Source organism: Cucurbita pepo, chromosome LG04, assembly GCF_002806865.2.
Source record: "Cucurbita pepo subsp. pepo cultivar mu-cu-16 chromosome LG04, ASM280686v2, whole genome shotgun sequence".
Taxonomy (NCBI): Eukaryota; Viridiplantae; Streptophyta; class Magnoliopsida; order Cucurbitales; family Cucurbitaceae; genus Cucurbita; species Cucurbita pepo.
The window spans coordinates 4,503,648-4,530,246 of NC_036641.1; the positions used below are offsets into that span (position 1 = coordinate 4,503,648).

At 35.5% G+C, this 26,599-nt stretch overlaps 4 protein-coding genes and 4 non-coding genes across 10 annotated transcripts; 2 read left to right on the forward strand and 6 right to left on the reverse strand.

Moving 5' to 3' along the window:
- Positions 1 to 2,503: 2,503 nt before the first annotated feature.
- Positions 2,504 to 6,489, forward strand: LOC111792238 (exosome complex component RRP42). Of its 2 annotated transcripts, none has more exons than XM_023673594.1 (7): positions 2,504 to 2,728; positions 2,839 to 2,994; positions 3,089 to 3,145; positions 3,292 to 3,384; positions 5,074 to 5,152; positions 5,254 to 5,378; positions 5,779 to 6,489. In XM_023673594.1, exons 2-7 carry the CDS (start codon positions 2,869 to 2,871, stop codon positions 6,157 to 6,159), a joined length of 861 nt encoding a protein of 286 aa, XP_023529362.1. In that variant the 5' UTR covers positions 2,504 to 2,728; positions 2,839 to 2,868; the 3' UTR covers positions 6,160 to 6,489. The 2 variants fall into 2 exon arrangements, with proteins under 2 accessions (XP_023529362.1, XP_023529361.1); XM_023673593.1 differs by having other exon boundaries at positions 2,861 to 2,994.
- A 3,583-nt stretch (positions 6,490 to 10,072) lies between these two features.
- LOC111793860 (non-specific lipid-transfer protein-like protein At5g64080) lies at positions 10,073 to 10,981 on the forward strand. 2 transcript variants are annotated; one of them, XM_023675924.1, is made up of 3 exons: positions 10,073 to 10,453; positions 10,562 to 10,588; positions 10,714 to 10,981. In XM_023675924.1, the coding sequence occupies exons 1-3, from the start codon at positions 10,117 to 10,119 to the stop codon at positions 10,875 to 10,877; spliced, it is 528 nt and encodes a 175-aa protein (XP_023531692.1). In that variant the 5' UTR covers positions 10,073 to 10,116; the 3' UTR covers positions 10,878 to 10,981. The 2 variants fall into 2 exon arrangements, with proteins under 2 accessions (XP_023531692.1, XP_023531693.1); XM_023675925.1 differs by having other exon boundaries at positions 10,717 to 10,981.
- Positions 10,982 to 14,724: 3,743 nt separating this feature from the next.
- On the reverse strand, positions 14,725 to 15,204 carry LOC111792821 (chaperone protein dnaJ 20, chloroplastic-like). Its single transcript, XM_023674413.1, has one exon. It carries the CDS (start codon positions 15,202 to 15,204, stop codon positions 14,725 to 14,727), a length of 480 nt encoding a protein of 159 aa, XP_023530181.1.
- A 4,198-nt stretch (positions 15,205 to 19,402) lies between these two features.
- LOC111794119 lies at positions 19,403 to 19,478 on the reverse strand. The gene has a single exon (XR_002815014.1). It is a non-coding gene; the product is annotated as a small nucleolar RNA Z102/R77 (small nucleolar RNA).
- A 94-nt stretch (positions 19,479 to 19,572) lies between these two features.
- On the reverse strand, positions 19,573 to 19,647 carry LOC111794121. Its single transcript, XR_002815016.1, has one exon. It is a non-coding gene; the product is annotated as a small nucleolar RNA Z102/R77 (small nucleolar RNA).
- A 399-nt stretch (positions 19,648 to 20,046) lies between these two features.
- Positions 20,047 to 20,121, reverse strand: LOC111794120. Its single transcript, XR_002815015.1, has one exon. It is a non-coding gene; the product is annotated as a small nucleolar RNA Z102/R77 (small nucleolar RNA).
- A 242-nt stretch (positions 20,122 to 20,363) lies between these two features.
- On the reverse strand, positions 20,364 to 20,448 carry LOC111794123. Its single transcript, XR_002815018.1, has one exon. It is a non-coding gene; the product is annotated as a small nucleolar RNA Z102/R77 (small nucleolar RNA).
- Positions 20,449 to 21,980: 1,532 nt separating this feature from the next.
- Positions 21,981 to 26,158, reverse strand: LOC111794007 (BAG family molecular chaperone regulator 7-like). Its single transcript, XM_023676108.1, has 3 exons — positions 25,327 to 26,158; positions 23,623 to 23,913; positions 21,981 to 22,452 (listed from the first exon to the last, which is right to left on the reverse strand). The coding sequence occupies exons 1-3, from the start codon at positions 26,023 to 26,025 to the stop codon at positions 22,222 to 22,224; spliced, it is 1,221 nt and encodes a 406-aa protein (XP_023531876.1). The 5' UTR covers positions 26,026 to 26,158; the 3' UTR covers positions 21,981 to 22,221.
- Positions 26,159 to 26,599: the final 441 nt, after the last annotated feature.

Here is a 26,599-nt window from a genome sequence, read left to right on the forward strand (position 1 = left end):
TCTGTGGGAGGGTGTTGGATAGATTTCGGACCAATGAGAAACGAGTTCTTCATTCGCTACTCTACTTGGTCACCAACCACGTGGACAATCGCTCTCCTGTTAGCCCTCTTTCAGCCTCATGATTCACTCCCAACTTCTTACTATGAAAGAGAGTTCCTTTTGGAAAAACTTAATGCCCATCGTCTTCTTCTTACGTACACTTTTCTTTTCGGACTTTCCCTCGTGGTTTTTAAGATGCGTCTGTTAAGGATATGTTTCCACACCCTTATAGAAAATGGTTCGTTCTCTTCTCTAACCGATGTGGGATCTCACAATCCATTCCTTTTGGAGCCCAGTGTTCCTGTTGGCACTCGTTCCCTTCTTCAATTGATGTGGGACCCCCCAATCCACAATACCGTGACCAACAAAATGGAAAAAACGGAAGAAAGAGATGTAGAAATGGAAAATTCTGAAACGAAGGGGAAACCCATATGGTCAATGGGTACACATTCCTTTCTCTTTCTATACCGAACATATACTAAGGATCGAAGAAGAGGAAGATCTAAATATGGTGCAGAAAAACCTAAATCGATATGGATGGAAGATGCCTCTTTCACTTGTTTTTCTCGGGCAGTCGAGGGAACACCCACAATGTTACGCCCCAAAATCGAACTATATAGAGCCCTTACGAATGACCCCTTCCAGGGCCCAACGTCCTTACTAGCACACCGGCTCATGTCCACCCCCTTCGAGGTTCAACCTTCTTATTGGCACACCGCCTCATGTTCACCCCCTTCAGGGCTCAGTTTCCTTGCTGGCACGCTGGCTCATGTCCACCCCTCGGGGCTCAGCCTTCTTGCTGGCACATCACCTTATGTCTGGCTCTGATACCATTTGTAACGGTCCAAGCCTACCACTAGCAGATATTGTCTTTTTTGGACTTTTTCTTTCGGACTTCTTCTCAAGGTTTTTAAAACGTGTCTATTAGGGAGAGGTTTCCACACCCTTATAGAGAATGTTTCGTTCTCCTCCCCATCTGATCATTAACTTTTTCAAAAAAAAATTAGTATCTACTAATGGTTTATCTATAAATTTTGAAAACATATTTTACATCATCTCTTCTATTAAATGAAATTATTTACTTTTCTTAACACTTACTTGCATCCTCCTGTATTAGTTTCTAACTATATGTGATAAAGAATCACTACAGGAGAAATAAGATTCAGATTACTTTGTTGATCGAATATTTTAAGGCAACAACACTTCTTTGAGATTCAATTCACTACTAAAGCAAGATCGATCATGTCTAGCTTGAATGATTCTAAACATGCAATCTAAACTATATAGAATTGTAAAGAAACTTAGCCATTGACTAAAGGAAATCAGATATGCTCTTTTTACTACATTTTCCAGTCTCCTCTATAAAGATAACATACATCATTTTATATAGCCTAAGTTTGTAACCTTTATATGACCATAATCAGTTACTATGTAAATGTAATATAAAAATAAACTTAAAATACATTAATGAAACACTAAAAATCTAGTTTTCAATTACGTAAATTTGTAACCATCTAAGAATAAATGAAATCTCTTTCCATCAAACACGTATCCAAAGAGACCCTATGAGAATATATAACTCGATTCAATAACGAAGGTTTACTTGTTGAAGGTTGCTATGATAGAGTCATATTGTTGCCTATTACTCAGTCGTGAGCACAAAAGAATTACTTTGTAGAAATAAGGTCGTTGATGAACCTAAATGTAGATCAAATCAATTACATGAAAAGAAAAAACAGATCAAGAGGCCGAGAAACATAAGGTAGATGACAAAAAACCACTCAGGCTCGACTATCCAGCCAACAAATTCAAGAGGTACACTACATTTCAACAAGTTAGACTCCGACTTTGTTCTTTCGTTGAGGCTCAATCCATCGTAGATGCAACTAATATCATTCAAAATACCAAAAGACTAACCGTTCTAGCATTGATGAGAGACGTGCTCATCCTAAGCACTAGTAACAATGAGTTTAAGATATTCAAGATCTAGACCTTCTATACTGGAAGTACTTCGGACTCGGACTCATCGTGTAACGAGAAAGCAACCATCTTTGTTAGTACTTGACATCATAGGTAATATTTTACCGTTTATATTTGGATACAATATTATTAATTATAAAAACAAAAGTACATTTAAAAAAAAATTTATTATAGACTATATAAATTGACAAATAGGAAAACTCAATATTAATTAATAGCTTTATTATTTAAAATAAACTAATAATAAATTAATAAATTAATGTTATTTTGCAATTTAAAATCACAATAATCCTATTATTCAATAGTTTGCCCAATAATATACTTTTGTAATTTCTTTTAAATATTATTTTAATTTTTTATTTATTTAAAAAAATTACTTTAATTCTGTAATTTTTTTTTTACAGTACAGTATTTTTGGAATTTGCCAAAAAAAAAAAAAAAAAAAAAAAAAAAAAAAAAAANAACCCTAAACCCATTTTTTGCTGGTAGCCCACTCCACTCTTCCTTCTTCGCCGTCTCTACCGCGCGCGCCCTCTCCGCCGGAGCTGTTCCTCGGTCACTTTTTCCTTCTCTCTCTTCCTATCACCCTGCAATTGCTGGCCTGCGGATCGCAGCCCCTGTGTTCTTTTGCCGAGGTCCACACACCGGCTTGGCGAACACTGAAGGCCTTGTCGCCGACAAAGCACGAACAGCGCCGCCGTCCCTCGATGTCAGTAACATCTATCTTCTCTTTTTCTTTAATCTCTAGTTTATGCTAAAACCCCAATGTTCCAACTCCCAACTTTGTCGAAACCTTCGTCTTCTGGGTTTAATTTCCAGCTGGTTTTGTGTGGTTCACCAGAAGTAGGAATGAAGGGGCTTTCGGTTGGAGAAAAGCTTTTCATACAAGGTGGTATTGCTCAGGATCTTCGCACCGATGGTCGAAGGAGACTAACTTATCGACCCATTTCCGTAGAAACGGATGTGATCTCTCAGGTATACTCAAAACAGAGCAGTATATTTATGGCTTCTTTGCTTGTTCTGTTCTTGCTCTTTATGTGGTTTTATTTCTCAATTCACTTATGTTTAGGCGAATGGTTCAGCAAGGGTCAGAATGGGTGGTACTGAGGTTATTGCTACTGTCAAGGTATAAATGCGTTGGGCTTCTTTCTCATTCAATTCTACTCTTCACCAGTTTCTAACCAAAACACTGCAACCGCTCTGTTTTTCGTTTTTGAAACTGTAAACTTGGATTGGTTATGGTGATTACTGCTTAGATATGTTTAAGTGCAGGCTGAACTTGGAAGGCCTAATGCAATGCAGCCTGATAAAGGGAAGGTTTCCATATTTGTTGATTGCAGCCCGACTGCAGAGCCAACGTTTGAGGTGTGAAACTTGCTTATTTTTACACATTTGTTCATTCATGATTGTAGAAATGACAGTAAATTGGTTGTTCCATGCAAAATGGTGTTTCGTTGGAGAAAAAGAGGTTATGCATTAGTGAAAAATGGAATGTTGAGCATCAGAAGCTATAATTTGTATGAAGGTCTTGATATTTAGATTTCTGACTATGGGCTTGATTTCCATTGATTAATTTGCTGTCTATTCGTGATTAAATTTTGAAATTAGTGCAAGTTGCTAAGAATTCGAGCGTAGTAGGATTTTGATCAATTGGATTAAATAAGAGGCACATTTATCACTAACCAACATAGTCTAACAATTGGATATTGCAAACAAATCTACCTTGAAACTTGAAGGATCTTAGCCTTATTTTCAATGATAGTATGGTTCTCATTCTTAGATTATGATTAACTAGGTATGATCATTCCTCTAAACTTGAATGGTTCATGCGCACAGAAAACATACAAGAAAAAAAACCCCATTGAAGGAGTCCTCAATGAATTATAGGAACAGACTGCAATCCCAAAGAATAACCCAAGCTGATAACTGCAAAAAGAACGATTCGAAGATATCTTTAAAGATGCATTAAATCTCACAACTTTTGACACCTCCTCGACAAACCTCTTGAGCTTTTGAAAATAGTGACAAACAAGCTTGCCACAAGACTCCCCATTGAATAGCAAATGAACAAGCCTACCCCAGAACTTTTCCTTTATTTTTGAAGTGAGATTTCATCATAATCACCCTTAACATAGAGTGATAGTCCCCTATTACTCATGTAACGGCCCTAAAAAACCAGCTCCATAGGGAGTAAGCAAGCTGAAAACCTCTCAAATGCTGATTAAGATCCTCGTCTTGTTGACGATGGACACACCATTATTGACACAACATTAAGGAAGAATTTCACTTGATGTAATTCTGGGAATTCATTCTACCATGTAAAACTTGCCAAGTAAAGAACTTCACTTTTTAGGGATTTTCACCTTTCTGGAAAGAGAAAAAGGAGGCCCCTGATTGGACGAAGAGGAATAAAGAGGGATGGGAAAAGACTAATACATTAAGTCTTTAGACATATTAAGAGCCCAAACCCTATGATAGGAGAATAGTGTAAAAAATCCCACTACCTCCAAAGACTTGTGATTAGTGAGAAGAGAAAACCCATTGACAGTGAAGAGGACGAATTAGAGATCGACAAGATAGAGGCCACTGAGTGTAACCTCTTGTCAGAAAAATAATAAATGTGAATAAATAGATCACAAAGAGGCTTAACACCCACCCACCAATCCTCTCCAAAAATAAGTAACTATAGTCATCAAAAGCCTTTAGAGTCTTTTAACCCACTACTTGTTCATTTTAAGTTGAGAACCAATTTCTTTCTTTTAAGGGAAACATATTAGCAAAGGTAGTATAAGTGCATAGTTCTAACATTTAATCAAAGATGAATGAACAAATTAAATAATGGAAAAGAGTTAGGGGATACAATAGATGTTAGATCAATGTTTAAGTGCTAAAACAATTATCTAACAGAAAAGCTATTATAAACGTTTGTAATTTACTATAGAAATCGTTAAACAACTGAACTGGTATCCATGTGCATCACATCAACTTGTGTAGTTTCTTTTCCATATGTGCCTTTGCTGTGCTTGTAATAATTTGGGTTTTCACTGAATATAGGGTAGGGGTGGTGAAGAGTTGGCAACAGAACTCTCGGTTGCCCTTGAGCGATGCCTCTTAGGAGGAAAAAGTGGTGCAGGTTTGACTCATGACTAGAAAAGTAGATTGATAGTATTCACTTCCCTTGTTTTGATCAGTAACTTTTGCCCTTGATTAACAATCGTGCTTTTGTTGCCTCAGGGGCTGGGATTGACCTTTCATCTCTGATAGTTGTGGAAGGGAAGCTTTGCTGGGATCTTTATATTGAGGGCCTTGTTGTAAGCTCAGACGGCAATCTTCTAGATGCCCTTGGTGCTGCGATTAAGGTACATTTTCTTGAATTTTGTCTACTCTTCTATGTCTCATTTGTTTACTTAAATAACCAGGTTTTGTACTTATTGTTTATACTAGGCTGCATGACCATATAAGCTTTGCTAGTTTGACCAAAACAATGAACAACAAACATCAGTGTCATGCCCGTGTATGGTCTGCTTATATCTGTCATTATTTCTGATTGAGCAACTCACATTTTGCAACTGAAGTCCCTTGAGCCTATATTTGTCTCTTTCGGTGTCGAGATCTACAATAATTTCCTCTTATATAGGACTCTACCGGAAGATTTGAACCCTTCATATTTAGTAGATTTTTTAATAATCACAGTTGCTATCAAGAATATCTTGCTGGTAGTTAAAGCTGAAACTAATAAACCCTCATCCTCTTCGCAAGGCTGCTTTGAGCAATACCGGCATACCAAAAGTCAATGTTTCTGCAGAAGCATCGGCCAATGAACAACCCGAAGTTGACGTAAGCGATGAAGAATTTCTACAGTTTGACACATCTGGGGTTCCGGTCATAGTTACATTGACAAAGGTGGGTAGGCACTACATTGTGGATGCTACTCTGGAAGAGGAATCTCAAATGAGCTCTGCAATCTCCATATCCGTCAACAGGCACGGTCATGTCTGTGGATTGACCAAACGAGGGGGTGCTGGGGTCGATCCAAGCGTAATCCTTGACATGATATCCGTGGGCAAACATGTGAGCGAGCAATTACTAAACAAGTTGGATTCAGAGATAGCTGCTGCTGAAGCTGATGAAGAAGAATGATAAAGCTTTTAAGGTCAGATCTCTGAAACTCTTGTTCATTTACATTGTAGAATCTTGGAACTTGCATCTGAGTTAGAATTCTAGTGTAGATGATATAGATGATTGTAAGGCAGTGAGTGATCTTGTAAAATTAGCAGTTTTTTAGTCCTTTGATTCTGTCATGGTATTTGATCTCAGTTTAGTTGTGTCTGAAATGATAAAATGAAGGGCAGATGTTGCATCACTTGCAATTGTGGCTAGATAATTATTAATTTTAGACAATTTATCTTCATTTGTAGTTCATAGTTTCCTCACATTTCTAAGGTTTGTATTGGAACTAAAATTGTAATATCCAAAATTTGAAAAAGGAGGAGATACGACTAGAAACAAGACGCTTGTTCATTTTCATTTTGTGTAGATTCAACGGCGATAGTTAGATTTTGACATAATATTGAGATAGTTGATAAATAGTAGGGTCACTTTACCATATAGTCAGTTATGACTATATGAAGATTGAAGATTGTTCGAGTCGTTAGCTAATTTCTAGTTGTAAATTCTTTTGATGTGATAGAGGGTATATATGTTCTAGACTTGGAACGTCCAAAGGAAATAGTAAAGAGCATAGCTAAGGTAAGTGATTCATATGAATCCAATCAAGGAATAGATCACATGATGCCACCGTTGATAGTAGTTTGAGGAACTCGAAGGAGCTAGATAATGTGAATCCAACATTGGGTTAAGGTTAAGTTACGTGATACTAGTGATTTAGCTGAGCTCTAAAGAGCTAGATGATGTGAACTCAATGGTTGAGATGACTCAAAGAAGCTAGATGAGATATCCAAATTGAAAACCCTACCATGAACTCAGTTGTAAGACTTTTTAGTGTTGTATAACTCCGAAGAGTTGACCAAGTCTTATTCTAATATTCTCATAATGAATAACCTATGATTAAGATTCTAGGTTATCACCATTAAAGGTATATAAGATACACGATATGTTAATTCTAAGTTTGATTGATGTCGATAAATCTATGAGTGAGCTACGTACTAAGTATATTTTTATACTCGTTCATGTTACTTATTCATTTTAGATAGTATCTGAATTTATACAACTTATTCATTTTAGGTTCAGTAAAAGAAAATTAAACTTTTTTCTAAGGGATTGTTTGGTTTGAAATTTTATTTAAGATGTCCGAAAATCTAATAATTGTGTTCGAATATATTATAAATAATATGCATTAAATCTTGAGTTTTTTTAGGGTATTAAATTATACCAAAAAAAAAAAAAAATAATAATAGTCGTAGAAAACAATTAGTAAGGTCATCAAATTGAATTATATTTTGAAACGTTCATTGTATTTTTAATATCTTTTGAAATTAAAAAGTATTATAAAAAAAAATTTAAATTGAGACAATGGGGAAAGTTCAAAAATATTTTATTAATTGAATTTATTTAATATATTATCTCGAGCAAGATCTTGGTACAAATCTGACCCATATCTAAAAAGACGATTAATTTTAGATTTTAATACCGATCACTAAATAAGATACCGATCACTATTTATTTATTTATTTTTATTTCCTTTTTGTAAAGGTTGACTAAATAGAAAAAAAAAAAAAAAAAAAAGAAAAAAAAAAAAAAAAAAAAAAAAAAAAAAAAAATTTACAGAACAATTTTGGTAAATGTTAGTAATTTTTATTGGGGGTAAAAAGAACCGTTGAATATTATATATTTATTTATTTATTTATTTTCGATAATATTTTTTAGAATTTTGAGTACTAATATATATTTTATTGGTTAATTTTAACTGTCTATTAAAAAATGTAATTACTTAAATGGTTGAAAATTATAATTTTGTGTGATATAAGACATTAAATTGATAAAGAATCAAAATTTGGAAATAAAAAAAATAAAAGAAATAAAGACTTTTTTTTTAATGTTTAATTTGAAAATAAAACAAATATTAAATTCATACATTTTGTTTATTTATTTATTTATTATTATTATTATTATTTTTCAAACTTGTGTGGGGCCCACAAAGAAACGGTGCATTGGGTCGAGTAAGCTGCCAGCCTTACCTTCCTAACTAAACTCGCCTTCTGATTTTGTAGTTGACTATTGACTTTCACGGGTCATATTTTTTCAACCGTGCGGCGTCGTCATGTTGATATATAAATCTTAAGATAAACTCGAGCTCCGTTTAGAATTTGATAATTGATAATTTTATTTATTAAGTCGTGTTTGTTAATATATTTTTTTTTTACAATATTGTTTGAATTAAATATTAATGTTATACATTAATTAATTAATAAATGATTATTTGATATCATACGATAAATGGTAAAGTAAATAGAAATCTATTTAATCGGTGGAAATGAGGTCCTGCGGGGATCTGCCTCGACCGAAGTGGAGAACGGGAGAAAGAACAAGAAAAGTTTTTTCATTTTCATTTCCATCTCGACCCTAATTAATTAATTAATTATTTATTTATTTATGACTCGTTTGTCATATTAAAATTTTAAATTTTAGAAATTACGTTAGTTAAATATTATAATTATATTTTTACGTATGAAATTATAAAAACATTTCTCGATTTTTTTTCTTGGATTATAAAATATGTCTATTATTTCAAAAGCTGCAATATTATATTTTATCGGTTTTAAAACTACACTAAAGATTTGATAAAATGTTAGTCACACCATCTATTTCAAACAGAATTTGTCTCGTGGACACACAAATAGTCCTAAACTCGTAGGATTTCTTTTTCCTCTTCGCATTCTGACTTCTGTAGGTTTCCCGATGATAAGGAGATCTGCGAGAATTTTGACCCATATTTTATCATTTCTTCGAAATTATCTTTTTAGTGTTGGATGATGAAAGTCCCACATCGACTAATTTAGGGAATGATCATGAGTTTATAATCAAAGAATACTCTCTCTATTTGTATAATATGTTTTGGGAAAGCCCAAAGCAAAGACATGAGACATTATGCTCAAAGTGGACAATACCATGCCATCGTGGAGAGTCGTGTTCATCTAACACATACCACGATGAAATAATTAAAAAAATTTACAAATATATTTGGTTTTTATTTTTTTAATTTAAAAACTTGATAAGAATAATTAAAAAAAAACATTTAAATCTCATTTTATGTGGGAATTGAAACTTAGAAAAAGGACAAAAACCTATATATAATTAATTAATTAATTAATTAAATTATAAATTTAATTTTTGAACTCTTTTAATAAATTTTAAAATTTTTAATTTTTTTTGGTTGAAATTTTTTATTTTGTGTGATAAATTTGTCTAAATTTTTTTCGTAAATAAAAAAATTTAAAAATGAATTAATATATTAAATATAAATTCAAATTTAACTTTTAATTTTGTGAGTGAGTTCGTGAATTTTATAATTTCTTAAAAAATTAAATTAATATTTTAAAATTTTATAAATAATTTTTTTTAATAGACTAAATTAATAAAAAAAAAAATGTCGGTAAATCTGAAAATACTTTTAAAAAAAATTCAAAAATATAGTTGGTTTTAAATGGAAAGTGTTGATATGTTATTTTAAAAATACTATTTAATTTTTAAAACAGTCTTTAAAAATATATTTTAATTTAAAAAACAAAAAATAAAAAAAATATCTTTACGGTTAATACACGTCTAAAAATACTCCTTATAAACAGTTTCGGTTCATATATTAATGAATTTTTTAAAAATTTTATTTTTATATAAATGTTAAACATGTTAATACTATATTTAAATTTTATATTTTTTAAACGGTAAAAAAAATTAAAAATTATTAACAAAAAAAACTTTTAAAAAATAGTATTTAAAAAAAAAAAAAAAAAAAAAAAAAAAAAAAAAAAAAAAAAAAANAAAATCCTTATATAAATGGTCTTCACCAACCTCAAGCCACAGTGTTCAGTTCTCCGGTACTTTTTTTCTCCACTTTCCCTCTCTTTTTCTTCCTTAGAAATGGCCACCGCCAAGCTTTCTCTCTCTCTTTTCGCTCTTTTCGCTCTGGTCGCGAATTACTCCGCCGCATACGGCGCCCTAGTGCCGGAGGGGGACTGTTCGAAACTCATCCTCACTTTGGCCGACTGCCTCCCCTTCGTCTCCAAAGACAGCACCACCACCACTCCCGCTAAAGCCTGCTGTCTCGGCCTTAAAATCGTCGCCAAGGCTAACGCCGATTGCCTCTGTCATACCTTCAAGAAAAGCGCTTCATTAGGTATCGTCCTCAATGTCACCAAGGCTCTTTCTCTCCCTGCCGCTTGCGACATATCCGATCCTGCTCTTTCTGAGTGTAAATGTAAGCCTAATTTCTTCAAAATCGCTCTCTTAATTTCCGATTCGGTAAAGCCCTAGAAAACCTAACTGATCTGTTTTTGTGAAATCGCTGTTTCCTTTTGATTTCCAGTGTCGACTTCTCCTATTGGCTCTCCTGGTACTGTTTCTTCTCTGAAACGATTTTCGATTAGTCTTACTCTGTTGATTTCGATCTGGATTTTGGAATGTTTGTGATAAAATTCCTGAGCGTTTGTTCTGTTTCGATTGTTGTTTTTGATGCAGCGGTTACGCCGGCTGCCTCACCTAAATTGTCGCCGGGAGAAGCGCCAGTGAAGAACGAGACGACGCCGGCTCCGACACCTGAAACTTCGGCGGCGACAGGCGTTATGGCGTCCGTTGGATCCATAGTCGCCGCCATTGGAGTAGGTGTGTTCTACAGTTTTTGAGTGGAAAGCGTTTGAAAAATTTGGGGGAATTTGAAAATTGTTTTAGTGTTTATTCGCGTTAAGGGAGTTTGTTGGGACCGTTGGATTTAGTTGTTTCTTTTGCGGCAAGGTGTTTTTTTTTTTTTTTTTTTTTTTTTTTTTTTTTTTTTTTTTTTTTTTTTTTTTTTTTNTAAACGAGAGTTACATGAAAAAAAAACTAATGCTACATCCAAATAAAAACGATATCGAGGACAAGATGACTAAGAAAATCATAAAAGAATTAAAAATGATTTTGAGTGTCACATGGGATGCAAGAAGAGCCGAGGACTTGTGTTGGTCTATGAAAATAGTCTCCATTCTTAAGAAACGAGGAGTAGGTAACGTGATCATGTCGCATGAGAGTAACGTGATCATGTTGTATGGAATGCAGGGAATGTAGTCTTTACTCTTAAAAACGAGGAGTAGGTAACGTGACCATGTCGCATGGGACGTAGGGAAAGTAATCTTCACTCTTAAAAAACGAGGAATTGCTGCAAGAGAAGTAAGATTTGGATTCTCTTGTTGATCAAACATCTCAACAAAAACATATGTTTGAGATTTGAATCATTCCACCGTCAAGATTGATCACATCAAACTTGAATGATTCTAAACATGCAACCTAAACTATATAAAATTACCAAAAAAAAAAAACGACCTTAGATGGTTTTTGTCACGACCTTAGATTTTTTATAGTCTAAAGTCGCTACTGTATACTCATTTGTGTGAAAATAATTATTTGAAACTTAATCTTAAAATGCTGTCATGAACTTACGTGTTCGAAAATATCTTTAAAACGACAGAATGAAATACTAAATGAAGTAAATAAACATTAAAATTAAAAACGTTCTATTTTAACTTAAGTCTAAGCAAATAAATACACCCTATGCATATGTCATGGTCTCTTAGGTTGCAATGCCACCATCAGCCATACTCGGGAGTTTTGCCTTTACCTGCACAAAAAAGAGTAACACATGACTTGAGTACTTTAACAAATACTTGGAAAGTGATCCCACAAATAGGGTTAGATGCAAGTGCATACAATCATGAGGGAGACCTATCATATCAGTCTATATTCTTTCGGTGGCTATCCTAAGCGGGTAATAGGGGTGTGCATGGTCCGGGTTGGGTCGGGTTAGAGGATTTTTTTGGCCCAACCCAAAAGTTTGGGTTGGTTGGATTGGTAACCCAACCCAACCCGAAACTTTTCACAACCCAACCCAACCCTCTATTTTTCGGTTGGGTTTGGGTTGGGTCCAGGTTGGATTATCATTTTTTTTTTAAATTTTATTTATACCTAATTTATAATTATTCGGATACAATCTTAGATAAAATATATTAAAAGTTCACAAACACAAATCTTAGATAAAATATATTAAAAGTTCACAAACAAACACAAATCAATGTATAATGATTGACCAAAAAAAGAAAAGAATCAATAAAAAAACAACAAAATTGTAACAAATTAATCAACCGTGTCATAAAACTAAAAACAACTAAATACAGACCTTTCTTGAGAATGGGTTAAAGTAACCAAAATATAAGGATAGATCATTAAATTAAATAAATAATAAAAAGGATTAGTTTAAAGACATGATATATAACTAAAATAAAAAAATATATAAAAATATTTTAATTGAAATATGCTTATTTATCGTGATTTATAGAGTCCTTATATCGATGGATTCTTAATATATTTTATATATTCTTATTTGGCTCGGGTTAACCTAAAGGTTTTGCTCACAAACCCGAAACTGAACCGATTCAGTTCGGGTTTAGAAAAATGGACCTAACTGTACTCGAAATGCTAATCCAACCCAACCCAACCCTTATACTTTGGGTTGAGTTGGTCCAGGTTGTCGGGTTATATGTACACCCCTAGCAGGTAATTGGATGTGTATTTACTATTCTAGACACGACCCACACATGCGAGTATAGACCCACCACTTGATGAACGTGACGATACGTTAATATAGCCTGAGAATAGATGGGTTCAACGTTACTGATTTTTGAAGATTTGTTCCTTTCTCACTGACGTGGATCTTAGCTAAAAAGCACGATAGAAATGTGTAATTTGGCTTACCTATACGTGCTGAATCTTTGTTGGGTCATTCCTCGAAGTCTAGCCTTTTGCACGGTGTCAATGGAATTTTCTTCTAGATCTCACTAGCGGTACTCTGTATTCTTCGTCTTCGCTACTATTCTCACTCTCTCTCTTGCAGGTAGTTTCTGGGAAGACTGAGGATTGTTTTGGCGTGTTTGGCGTGTCGTGAAGGTCGAGGAGGGTGTGACCGAGATGGACACGAGAATTTCAGCGCCTCGCCAGAATTCTTACGCGTTTTCGAGCAACCTTTTGTTTTTTTGTTTTTTTGTTATATCGTTGCAATGATAATTACTTCCATAATTACTAAATTGTAACTCTCTTTCCAAATTTTAATGGAACAAAAAAAGTAATTTTTTCAATACTTAGTTGGAAATTTAATTCAAGATTCAAGTCTTTCTCACAAAAGTGATTCATCAAATTCAAATAGAGAAGGTTGTCCCCGCTCGTATCCCCACAATCTTCCTAGAAATATCTAGCCGATACACTTAAACGTGTTACATTTTGTCCGAGTCAACTCCACATCCGAGCACACCACCTGTTCACAAACTTAACCATTGATTCACTATGTCATCGAGGTTCACAACTTCTTCATTCGACATCTGAGAATTCTACTAGCACAGCTAGATCAAGAATACGACTCTGATATCATTTGGTAAAGACAATAAATTTATGGCATCTTCACAATGATATGATATTCACAGTTCAATAATCTAGGGTGAAACCTAATAAAGGTGGCTGACCTTTCTTTCCCGGGCTTGTGTTCACATCTCTTTTCCAATCTTTCTAATTCTGTAACGGTGGCTATAAAGAACATCTAACGGTCGCTAGACCACCGTAATGGGGCGCCCTCCCCCTTAGTTTCCATCGCTCTTTTCTATCCGCCACGCCGATCGAGTATAGCATGAGTGATCTATACAAGGTGGTGATCCCCATTCTTGTCTATTATTGTAACGACCCAGATCCACCTATAGCACATATTGTCCTTTTTGGGCTTTCCCTTTCGGGCTTCCCCTCAAGGCTTTAAAACCGTCTACTAGGGGAAGGTTTCCACACCCTTATCATTGGTGTTTTGTTCTCCTCCCCAACCAATGTGGGAAATCACAATTCACCCCCCTTCGGGGCCCAGCGTCCTCGCTGGCACTCTTTCCTTCCTCCAATCGATGTGGGACCGCTACCAAATCCACCCCTCTTCGGGGCCCAGCGTCCTTACTGGCACACTGCCCTGTGTCTACCCCCCTTCGGGAAAAAACGAGAAGACTAGCACATCGTCCAATGTCTAGCTCTAATACCATTCGTAACGACCCGGATACACCGCTAGCAGATATTGTGATATCCCACATTGGTTGGGGAGGAGAACAAAACACCTGTTATAAGGGTCCTCTAGCAGATGCGTTTTAAAGCCTTGAGGGAAAGCCGAAAGAGGACAATATCTGCTAGCGGTGGATACAGGCTGTTACAGTTATCCACTTTGAACGTAAGATCCATGACTTTGTTTTTAGTTTTTCTCAAAACGTATCTATCAGTGGAGAAAGTTGTCGTCACTCGTATACCCTAGATCTTACTCTTATCCGACAAGTGTATCTTTTTTTTTAATCCACAACAATATTATTTATAATAATAATAACAAAAAAAAAACTCGATCAAATAATTCTATGTCAAAACCTAACTCGTTCTCATATCACTATTCAACTCAAAAACTTAAACAGTAAGACGAAGTCATTCACATTTTCAACGATTTTGAGCTCGCATTCTCCCGCCCCAAGACGACAACGACCAATTCCTCCGAAGATTCGACCGCCGATTGAGCTCGAGAATCTGCCTTTGCCACAGGTCTCTATAATCCCCTTTAAATCCTGTAGATGTGCCATGATGATTGCCTTTCAAACCCATCAAAGAATCATCATACTCTCTTCTAAGAACAGGATCAGAGAGTGTCTTATAGGCTGCATTCAGCTGAACAAACATCCTCGTACACTTGTCTTTGAGGGAAGGATCACAAACAAGGTCAGGATGATACTGCAAAGCCTTGGCTCTATAAGCCTTCTTAATGTCTTCGTTGCTCGCATGACATCCATCACTCACCGAGAGCAACGTGTAATAATCCGTCCCTTTACAGGACATGCTCATCACCGGTCGGATGGTCTTGTTTCGGGAGCTTAAAGGGCTGCAAAAAGCTGCTCGGAGCGAAGGATTTGGTGAAGAAAACATAGTTGATTTGATGTATGGAAGAGAAATGGGAGTGATATATGTAGAGACGAAGGGGAATTTGAATTTGGTGGGCTGGGAAAAAACGGCGGCTGTTTCAGGGGACTAATGATCTGGATTTGTTCTTGTTACTTTGTCTTCATATGTGGTTTGGAAAATGACCATATTTGGAGATGCTTTTGGATTGCCTTCTAGATGTTTAGTTTTGGATAGGCCTTCTAGAAGTCTATTCCGGATATACGTCAAATCATCGGAGACAAAAAAACGAAATATTTTCACGATTTCTTTCTCGTTATTCAACTGTATAAAACTGTTAGTAGTCACACTGTAGCGGTTCCATTGAATAACTTTATTGTATTATACGATAGTTATTGGTATTTTTACGAGGGATAGAAGTAGGGTGTACATAGATCGAATTGGGTTAGGTTGGGCTGAGGGGTTTTTTTGGACCAATATAAAAGTTCGGGTTGGTTGGATTTGTAATTCAACCCAACTTGAAAATTTTCACGACCCAAGCCAACCCAACTCTCTATTTTCGGGTTGAGTTGGTTTATTTGTAACGATCCGAAATTTTCTACTTAATTTAAGGTTGCTACTGTATTTAGATCATAAACATGAATGTGAAAATACTTCATTTAAACTTTCATAAAACATAAGCCGAAAATAATACGAATTCATAAAATTTAACACTTCAGCTTAAAACACTGTCATGGACTTGCGTGTTTTGAAAACACTTTTACAGACGACACAACAAAAAACTAAATAAAATGAATAAACGTTTAAATAAAAAAGATCATATTCTAGCATAACTCTAACAAAATAATACGACTACCCTATACATGTACCACGGTCTCGAGTTGATGTCATTGTCAGCGGTATAGGAATGTCTTGTCTTACCCTGAAATAAAAGTAGTACATGACTGGAGTATTTTAAGAAATACTCCGTAAGTGACCCACTGTTGGGGTTAAATGACTGGACCTATCAGTCTATTTTTTTCCTATGACACTATTCTAATTGAGCAGCTTGGATGTGTATTATATACTCTACACACAACCCATACATGCGAGTATGGGCTCACTAGTCAGTTTGCACACCGTTGGGCCCTTTTTCTTGTCGGGCGAGCTTTCTCTAGTAACTCAACTTTTGCCGGACACCCATTAAAATTAGTAACCGTCACGGCAGCATTATGTAAAACATAACGATACTTCGCCTGCCTAATGGATGTACGCGTCCGTACCCTCGTGATGGAATAGGGGTATCCCCCAATGTACGAGCACACATAATGCATGAGGTCCCAACATTTTTCCGTTTTCATTATCATTTAATACAACTCCGCTAGCATTCTGTACATATCATATCGTTTCAGATATTGATTATCATTCATATCATATTGTTTCTCATTCTTCAGTTCTCATATCATACATAATTCTAACAAGGTTATATTTCATGCCATTTATCGTGATTTCATGTCATTCATATCATGTTGTATACACACAAGTTAAGAGACATATCATAACGTTCTATGCTTTTAACACAACATTTCATCATATACATTTCATACCATAACATATTGAATCACAATGTATCATATCATAAACATGTCAATTTATCACATATCTCGTACCATAACATATTTCATATCATATGACAATATATATATATATATATATATATATATAGATATATATATCTGTCATTCACATGTCGTATCATAATCATATCGTGGTCATATCGTTTCCTAACTTATCATAACCTTAACGTTCTTATACCTATCATAGTCATATCGTTACATGAACGTACCTTAGTCATATCATCACAGGAACGTATCCTAATGCTACCGTTCTATCAATCTATCACAAACCTATCTCTTTCTACCCATAACCTAACCGTATTCTTTTATCGATCTCTCATATCCATAGCACTTCATTATGTAACTTAATTTTAACGTTTCATGAACGTATCTTACTTATTTCGTTACATTACGTATTGTGCATCCTTCTCATATCCTATCCAAAACATATTATTGAACACATCGTACCGTAATTATTATCATATAAGTCACATATCATAACATATACATAATATATCATAAGCATATCGATCTACAAACAATTCACACATATCAATATATATGACACTTACATAATCACAGGGCACGTGTCAACATCAAATATAATCATGTCGATAGTAAGGTCACTTACTTGGTTAGCTTAAGTTGTTGTCACGAATATATTCTTAATGAAAGTTCGATTCTGTCCTTTGAAATCCAAGTTAACCTATGTGAGCTCATGACATCAGTTTCAAGTTTGAACTCTATAAAATTATTTCTCTAATTTACATGAGTCCATGGTTAAAATGGTTAAAAGTTTTCAAATGTTATATATCTATAATTATGTTTTTATTAAAAATCTAATTTTCTATAGTTACGGTTAAATAAACAAAGTTGATAGGGTTATTTCATGACTGTGTTGTCCTATTTACTTTCTTCTCTATATTTAGTTTAAGTTTTTAATTTCTTAATTTTTTTTTCTTTTTTTATCTATATTTACTCTATTGTCTTTTAATTTTGAATGGATTCCTGGGTAAATACTATTCTCATTTTTCCAATTTTGGTGAATCAATCTGGTCATTGTTGTTTTAATTGGATAAATGTCATTCTCAATCGGTCAATTTGTTGTTTTAATTGGGTTGTTGTTGGCCATGGTTGTTTTAACTTGGTAAATGCCATTCTTGGCAATGGTTGTTTTACCATGGCCATTGTTGTTTTACCATGTTGTTTCTAGCCATTGTTATTTTAACTGGGTTGTTGTTTTACCATGTTGTTTCTAGCCATTGTTGTTTTAACGGGGTAAATGCCATTCTTGGCAATTGTTGTTTTAACTGGGTAAATGCCATTCTTGGCAATTGTTGTTTTACCATGTTTCTGGCTATTGTTGTTTTAACTATGTAAATGTCATTCTTGGCAATAATTGTTTTAACTGGTAAATGCTATTCTCATTTTTTTTCTCTCTTCTTTTTCCTCAAATCTGGGTGAATCAATTTGGCAATTGTTTTTCCTTTTTCTCATTTTTTTCCTCAAATCTTGGTGAATCAATCTGACCATTAATCTGATTTGGTGAATCTTAGGTGAATATGTCAATCCCACCTCAAGTGAATGTGTCATTCTTAATTTGACAATGGTGGTTTCTGGCTAGTCAGACAATTGTTGTTTTAATTAGGTAAATGTTATTCTATTTTTTTTTTAGTATGTCAATCTGGCCATTGTTGTTTATTGTTGTTTTAACTAAGTAAATGTTATTCTCATTTTTTTTCTCAAATCATGAATTGAATCTCAACTTGGTAAATACCAATACCATCCGATAATTATTTTTTTGGCAATTGTTTTTCAATGTCAATAATTGCCAATATGGGGTAAAACTCAACTAGATAATTGTTTTTCAAGGTACAATCTAGCAATTGTTTTTCAATGTCAATATGGGGTGAATCTCAACGGGATAAATGACATTCCGACAATTGTTTTTCAATGTCAATATGGGGTGAATCTCAACAGGATAAATGTCATTCTCAATCTCGATAAATGACAATTTCCGGTGAGTAATCTTCCAATTGTTGTTTTTCGGTTTCTCTTTGCTAATTGTGATTTTTTTCTTTGCGGCGTAAATATCATTCTCAATCTAGCAATGGCTGTTTTTCAATTTCTTTTTGCAAATTGTGATTTCTTTTTTTTTTTTTTGTGTGCAGTAAATCTCAACTGGATAAATATCATCTCCATAGACTTGTTTACGGGATGAAGTTTGGAGAGCCCTAAATTATCTATAAAAAAAATATATATATATACAAATTAGAATAAAACTACATTATGTTGATAAAGAGAAAAAGAATCGTAAAACAAAATCTTCAAATGGGTGAAAAAAATCTAATGAAACTCACTCCACAATACGTGTTAATCCGAAGTAAACTTTGACTCGATAATCCAACCAAGCTCTCTATCTATAAGACTTTCGAGTTAGTAATCCAACCTTAAAACTAGGTTCTCTTCCTTAGTCTTCGATCAAGTTTTCTCATGAGAAACTAATAAAATAAATCTCATAAGTGTAAATCAAGTGACAATAAAATATTTAATCTAATAATGCTGTTATATAAATTCAATTAATTTCAAGACAGCAATCGACCATTTCACTGGTTCAAAAACAATATCAAGAATGATCAGATAGAGCTAATACAATAGTTGCCATCATTGAGGCAATCAAAAACAACAATGATCCTCATTTCATTCTTGATAATTTAAATCCTACAAAGTTATAAACCTGAATAGAAAACCCAATTCTGCTGTAAAAAGAGAACAGAATAATCAAGAACAATAGAATCAAGAATGATCAGTTAGAGCTAATACAATAATTGCCATCATCATAGCAATCAAAACAATAATGCTCATCATTTCATTCTCCAGAATTCCAATCTCAAAATTATTTAAAATCAATACGAAGAAACACGCACAATCAAAAGCCATTAAAGGAAAAATGCTGCTAAAAATGGGAAAATTGAAACTTGAAAAATCTGGTAGCTAAATCAAATAAAACTCAAATTGATGGCTAAATGATGCACAATGAAACCAAGAAACAACACCATAAGTTGCTGATTCCGATTAAAAAACGACATACAAACTACTACAACTCAAGGAAATCATCAAGGCAATCAAAAAGTCAATGTTCATCATTTCGTTCTTGGTAATTTGATTCCTAAAAACGTATAAATATGAATAGAAAATCAATATGAACGACGAGAAGAGGAAATACTACAGTAAAAAGAAAATCCGATGAACTTCAAAACAGAGCATCAATCAAGAATGATCAGTTAGAGCTAATACATTAATTGCCATCATCGCGACAATCAAAACAATAATGCTCATCATTTCATTCTTCAAAATTTGAATCTAACAATCTTATAGAATCAACACAGAGACACAAATCTGCTTAAAAATGCGAAACTTCAAAAACCTGGTAACTTCATCAAATAAAGTCCGTATATACGGCTAAATGATGCACAATTAAAACTTATTTACTCGCTAAACTCAATACCAAAAGTAAGTTATGAATACTGAGAACAAAAAGTAGATCCAAAAACCACAGATTGAAGTGAAAACAAAAACGGAAACCGGGGAGAATAATCAGCTAAAGCTAATACATGAGAGTGCGATCATAACAGCAATGAAACATATAGGAAAATAGATTATCATGATCAAATTCAGTCAGTCTAGAAGGAAAAATTTGATTCATGAGGGAAGGAAAACGAAAACAAAAACTAGAACATGAAGAGAGAACAGAGGGTGATGCGATAATCAGATTCAATGGTGTGTGTGTGGGAAACAGAGAAGGCGAGACTGCGAGATTGAACACAAAACCCTAATGAATGAGTCTTTATAGGCGACGGGCGGTGGAATGGGCGAACGACCAATTTTGACCTAGAATTCATGCTTGGGCTTTTATATCGCCAAATCACTCAAAATGGCCCAAATTTTCAAAATAAAAAATACTCCTAAATTTTAAAAAAATAATAATAATAATAATAATCAATTTTTTTTTTTTTTAAATAACTATTAAACCAAGTTTGCCGGGGTTGCCGGGGTTGAGTAAAAGTTTTGTTTCATGAATCCAAAAGTTCGAATTTTCACGTTGAATGTACACCCCTAATTCTAAATATATATTATAAGATGTTTGTTCGGGTCAAGTAGAAAGTTTTGTCTCATGAATCCAAAATTTGGATTTTCATGTTGAATGTCACTCCTAATTCTTAATATATATTATAAGATGTTTGTTCGGGTCGAGTACAAAGTTTTGTCTCGTGAATCCAAAAGTTCGAATTTTCCGGTTGAATGTACACCCCTAATTCTTAATATATATAATAAGATGTTTGCTCGAAGTCAAGTAGAAAGTTTTGTCTCATGAATTCAAAAGTTCGGATTTTCAGGTTGAATGTATACACCCCTAATTCTTAATATATATTATAAGATGTTTGTTCGGGTCAAATAGAAAATTTTGTCTCATGAATCCAAAATTTCGGAATTTCAGGTTGAATATACATCCCTAATTTTTAATATATATTATAAGATGTTTGCTCGAGTCGAGTAGAAAGTTTTGTCTCATGAATTCAAAAGTTCGGATTTTCAGGATAGAATGTACACCCCTCATTCTTAATATATATTATAAGATGTTTGTTCGGGTCAAATAGAAAACTTTGTCTCATGAATCCAAAATTTCGGATTTTCAGGTTCAATGTACCCCTAATTCTAAATATATATATATAAGATGTTTGTTCGGGTCAAGTACAAAGTTTTGTCTCATGAATCCAAAAGTTTGGATTTTCGGGTTGAATGTACACCCCTAATTCTTAATATATATTATAAGATGTTTGCTCGAGTCGAGTATAAAGTTTTGTCTCATGAATTCAAAAGTTCGGATTTTGAGGTTGAATGTACACCCCTCATTCTTAATATATATTATAAGATGTTTGCTCACGTCACGTAGAAAATGTTGTCTCATGAATCCAAAAGTTCGGATTTTCAGGTTGGATGTACACCCATAATTCTTAATATATGTTATAAGAATTTTGCTAAGTTCAGATCAGCCCAAAATTTGTCTCATAAACTTGAATCCAAATCGAATCTACTCGAGTTCAAAAAAAATTAACTCAACCCAACTCGAAATGCTAATCCGACTCAACTCCTATAATTCAGGTTAGGTCAGGTCAATTCGAGTCGTAGAGTTTGAATAAACGAGCGTGGAGAGGAACGGTCCAGAGGTTTCATATCACATAGATACAATCCATAGGGGAAATATGGTTCTGACAGATTACAAGCAAAAGATGAAGGAGCATAAGCATTTGGAAGACAATTCACAACTAAACTGAGAACGTTAGAACTGCATAATCAAACGCTCCGTCCTAGATCGAAACGCGCCAAAGGCTTACATCTCGTCGATCTTCTAAAACGAACCTCTGACTCGAAATGATATCATGTCACTTTATTCAGAGGACTCATGAGCATTGACGTTGTTTTCTGCTTGATCAATCATCTCGACTACCTCGGCTACACCAGCTGCAATTTCCTCATTGATGCTTTGACTGGGCATATCGAACATCCTCCTCCGAAAGGAAATCGACCTTTTAGCAGGTTGGGGATCGACCACGTCAAGCATGGCCTCTAGCTCGACGATCATCGACCTCGTTGCAGTTCGCACCATCAAATCAACTCCCTACAAAAATGCAATGTAGCAATCCTTATTGTATATTTATCAAAGAATCAACTGAATAAGTTAATAACACTTCTTTGAAATGTGCGGTAATCACATTGATATAAGCTTTCATATTTGACAGAAAGGTTCGTGTTTGTGCTTGAAGCTTCATATGACAGACTCCTGGAAGAATGATGCAACCCAAGCTTGAAATTAAAACAGACTTTAGGCATGTAATAGCTCAAGTCTACCGCTAATAAATATTGTTCTCTTTGGACTTTCTCTTTCGGACTTTCTCTCAAGGTTTTAAAATACGTTTGCTAGGGAGAGGTTTGTTTCCACACCCTTATAATAAATATTTCGTTCTCCTCTCCAACCTATGTAAGATCTTACAATCCATCCTCCTTGGGAGCCGAGCGTCCTCGCTGGCACACCGTCCAGTGTCTGACTCTGATACCATTTGTAACAGTCCAAACCAACCGCTAGCAGATATTGTCCTCTTTAGACTTTCCGTTTCCGACTTCCCCTCAAGATTTTAAAACGTGTACATATTTCCATATCCTTGTAAGGAATGCTTCGTTCCCCACCTCGATTATGTACAGATTTCCATAACCGAGGTGGAAACCTCTCCATGGCAAATGCGCTTTAAAAACCTTGAGGAGAAGCCTGAAACTAAAAACCCAAAGAGGAGCTAGTGGTGGGCTTGGGCTGTTACAAATGGCATCAGAGCCAGACACCGGACAATTTGTCAGTGAAGATGCTAAGCCACGAATGGGGTGGACATCGGGTGGTCAGCCAGCGAGAACGCCGGACTCCGAAGGGAGTGGATTGTGAGATCCCACATCGATTGGAGAGAGGAACTAAACCTTCTTTACAAGGGTGTAGAAACCTCTCCCTACCAAACACGTTTTAAAAACTTGAGTAGAACTCCGAAAGGAAAAGCCCAAATAGGACTGGACTTATAACACTTGGGCTGTTACATCAGAGAACCCAATATAATTGTCAATCCTGATCCATGCGAGTTGGAGTAAACCATCTTACAAGTTAAAAGTAAATATAGTTTTGCATAATGAAAATCATCGTTTCAAAAGAAATTAAGATTATCACAGGCACAATGTAATTGATGAACAAACATATATTTCACATTTTAATTCACTAATAGAAACAAGAGAGAAAGAGAGAGATCTTAACCTCAATAGCATCAACAGTGAGGAGCAAGACAATTAACTTTTCAGTGAACCTCTGGCGCTCCTCTGCATCCCAAGCTAGCCGCTTACAGTAAGCATAGTTATTGAAGGATGCCCTGAGCTCCTTCAACTTTGTCTTGGCAACTGACAGATCTCTAAGAGCACGGAGAACCTTTGACCTGTGAATTAGGTATTCTCTAAAGCTTATCTGAATGATAATAGCTGCATCTTGAGGACACAGCTCCTTCTTCTTACCCTTCTTACTTTCAATAACTCTACTTCTCTTGGCAAATGCCTTATAACCACAAAAACACAACCTGTAAGTTCCCTATATATTTCCTTTATATCATGCTGCAAGAGAGTCGAGACATCGCTAAATGATGTACTTACGTTTCGTTTTCGCTCGTTCTTAATAACAAAAGCAAACAAGAAACACAACCTCCTTCTTCTAAACACACTCAACCCTCCCTTATGCTCTTAGAACACACCATCTAACTTCCTCCCCTGCTCCTTCCCCACAAAAGCTTCTATTCTTGGTATGTTACATAGCCATTTTGCTGCAACATTTCCAATATTTGATATAGAACAGAGTTGAAACTGTAAACTTGGAAACTTAAACATGGAGTTGAGTTCTATTATGATTGATGAACTTTGAAGTATGTAGAAACTTGCATATCAAAGCATTATTTCTTGAATTATTAACCTAATCAATCATAAGTGGGGTCTCGAAGTGGTTTGCAAACTCTATCTTCTACCAAATCTCCAAGTCTAAAGTTACCGCTAGCAGATATTGTCTGCTTTGACTTGTTACGTATAGGTTTTTAAAACACGTCTACTAAAGAGAGATTTCTACCCCTTATAAGGAATGTTTCGTTCTCCTCTCCAACTAATGTGGGATCTCACAATCCGCCTCCACACCCGTAAAGGAATGCTTCGTTCTCCTCTTCAACTGATGTGGGATCTCACAATCCACCTCCACACCCTTATAAGGAATGTTTCGTTATCCTCTTCAATTGATGTGGGATCTCACAATCCACCTCTACACCCTTATAAGGAATGTTTCGTTCTCCTCTCCAACTAATGTGGAGTCTCACAATCCACCTCCCTTGGGTGCCAACGTCCTCGTTGGCACACCGCCTGGTCTGGCTCCAGTACCATTTATAATAGCCCAAGCCCACCACTAGCAGATATTGTCCACTTTGACTCGTTAGGTATGGTCATTGGCCTCATAGTTTTTGAAGCGCATCAACTAGAGAGAGATTCTACGCCCTTATAAGGAATGTTTCGTTTTTTCTCTCCAACCGACGTGGGATCTCACATGTTACAATCTTAAAGTATCCGGGCCTAAAGGAAGGATTTTCCTTTCTATATGGCTTTTCAGTTCAACCTACGCCCTACAGTAGTAGATCTAAATCTCTTCAAATTGAATGAATACGTACTTTCCAAATATGCATTTACAGGAGATGAATCCCTTTTCTAGTTTAAAACTTCCATTGAAAAGACAAGCCAAACTCAAGCAAATAGTCAACCCACCTCATTTTGCTTCATTTCCCCCTCCCCATCCTAAATCATACTGTATTCTACACTGTATCATGTTCATATAATCATACCAATTTACAGAGAAGACATGAATGATCAAAATAAAATCCTACAAATTCCACCAGATTTTGGAACTACAATGACAAACTGATCAAGTTAATGTCAATACCTGTCTTAAAACGACAGCTCCATGATCATCGGAGTCTTCAATCTCAACCACACGCGTCTCATCCCCAACCTTCTTCCCCTTCTTCTTCTTCTCCTCCTTTTCTGTACACTCACTTCCATTTCCAGTCGAGACCTCCACAGTGTACTTCCGGACCGGATCCCTCTCGTTCTTCCCTTTAATCTCAGCACTCCACTTGTAGTTCTGCAAAACCCCGCCATTCTTGCCCTCGTTCTTCTTCTTCCCATCTTTGAACTCAGCTACCAGTTTATACTTCCGATCGACGCTGTTCTTCTCCACTCCTTTGATTTCCTTCGTCCATGTGTACTTCTGGTCGCCATACCTGCTAAACCTCGCACTAGCCAGCCGATCAATCCGCGACTCGAGCTGAGTAACTCGGTCACTCAGCTTCCTCAACGAAACCTCATCTCTCGATCTCTCAACTCTCCGAATCCGTCTGTACGACGAAAACGACGGCGCCTCGTCGATCTGAACCAGATCGGTGAAGGAATCGAAGACGTCAAACGCGGGAGGTCCAACACGAGAATGGCTCAACAAGTCGAAGGCGAAATCGAAATCTTCCACATCGGGGAATGAGAGAGGTTTGGGGACGACAATGGAGGTCTCGGCCTCGGTGAGTAGAAGAGAAGGGTAATGGCTGTAGTAGGGCTCAATGAGATGGAATCTGCTGAATTTGCTCATGGTTTCAATGGATCAGAAGAATCAGTGAGAACTGAGGAAGCTTAATGGAGGAGAAAGTGAAGTCGAAGAAAATGGGTCTGAAAGGTTCGAGTTGGTTTCGGTGGAGAGTCTGCAATGGTGGGCTTCCACTGAGGAGCAGAAGGAAGAAGACGACGGTTTGAAAGGATCGAGGGAGGGAAATTCGTAATATCAGGTTAATTCAAGTACTTTTTCGTAAATTTTGAAAAGTATATTTTTCCAAACCATTAATATTATAAAAAATCCAAATTTATTATTTATTTTGTTAATTAAAATGTTCGTTTAACTCATGGGACTAGACAAACTAGTTCGAGAAAGGAAGCCGGAGATTGCAGGGTTCAAGACGAGTGAGGCACATGAGATCGAGGGCTTTGGCACGTGAGAAAGCTTGTGTGGACATGTGCTGTCACGTGGCAATTCCAGTTCGTCCCGTTCAACTTCTTTTGATCTATTCTATCAATATTGGCCTATACTGACATTGAAAATTACTGGCTTTAGCACGTGAGAAAGCTTGTGTGGATGCATGTTGCCACGTGGCAATTCCAGTTCGTCCTGT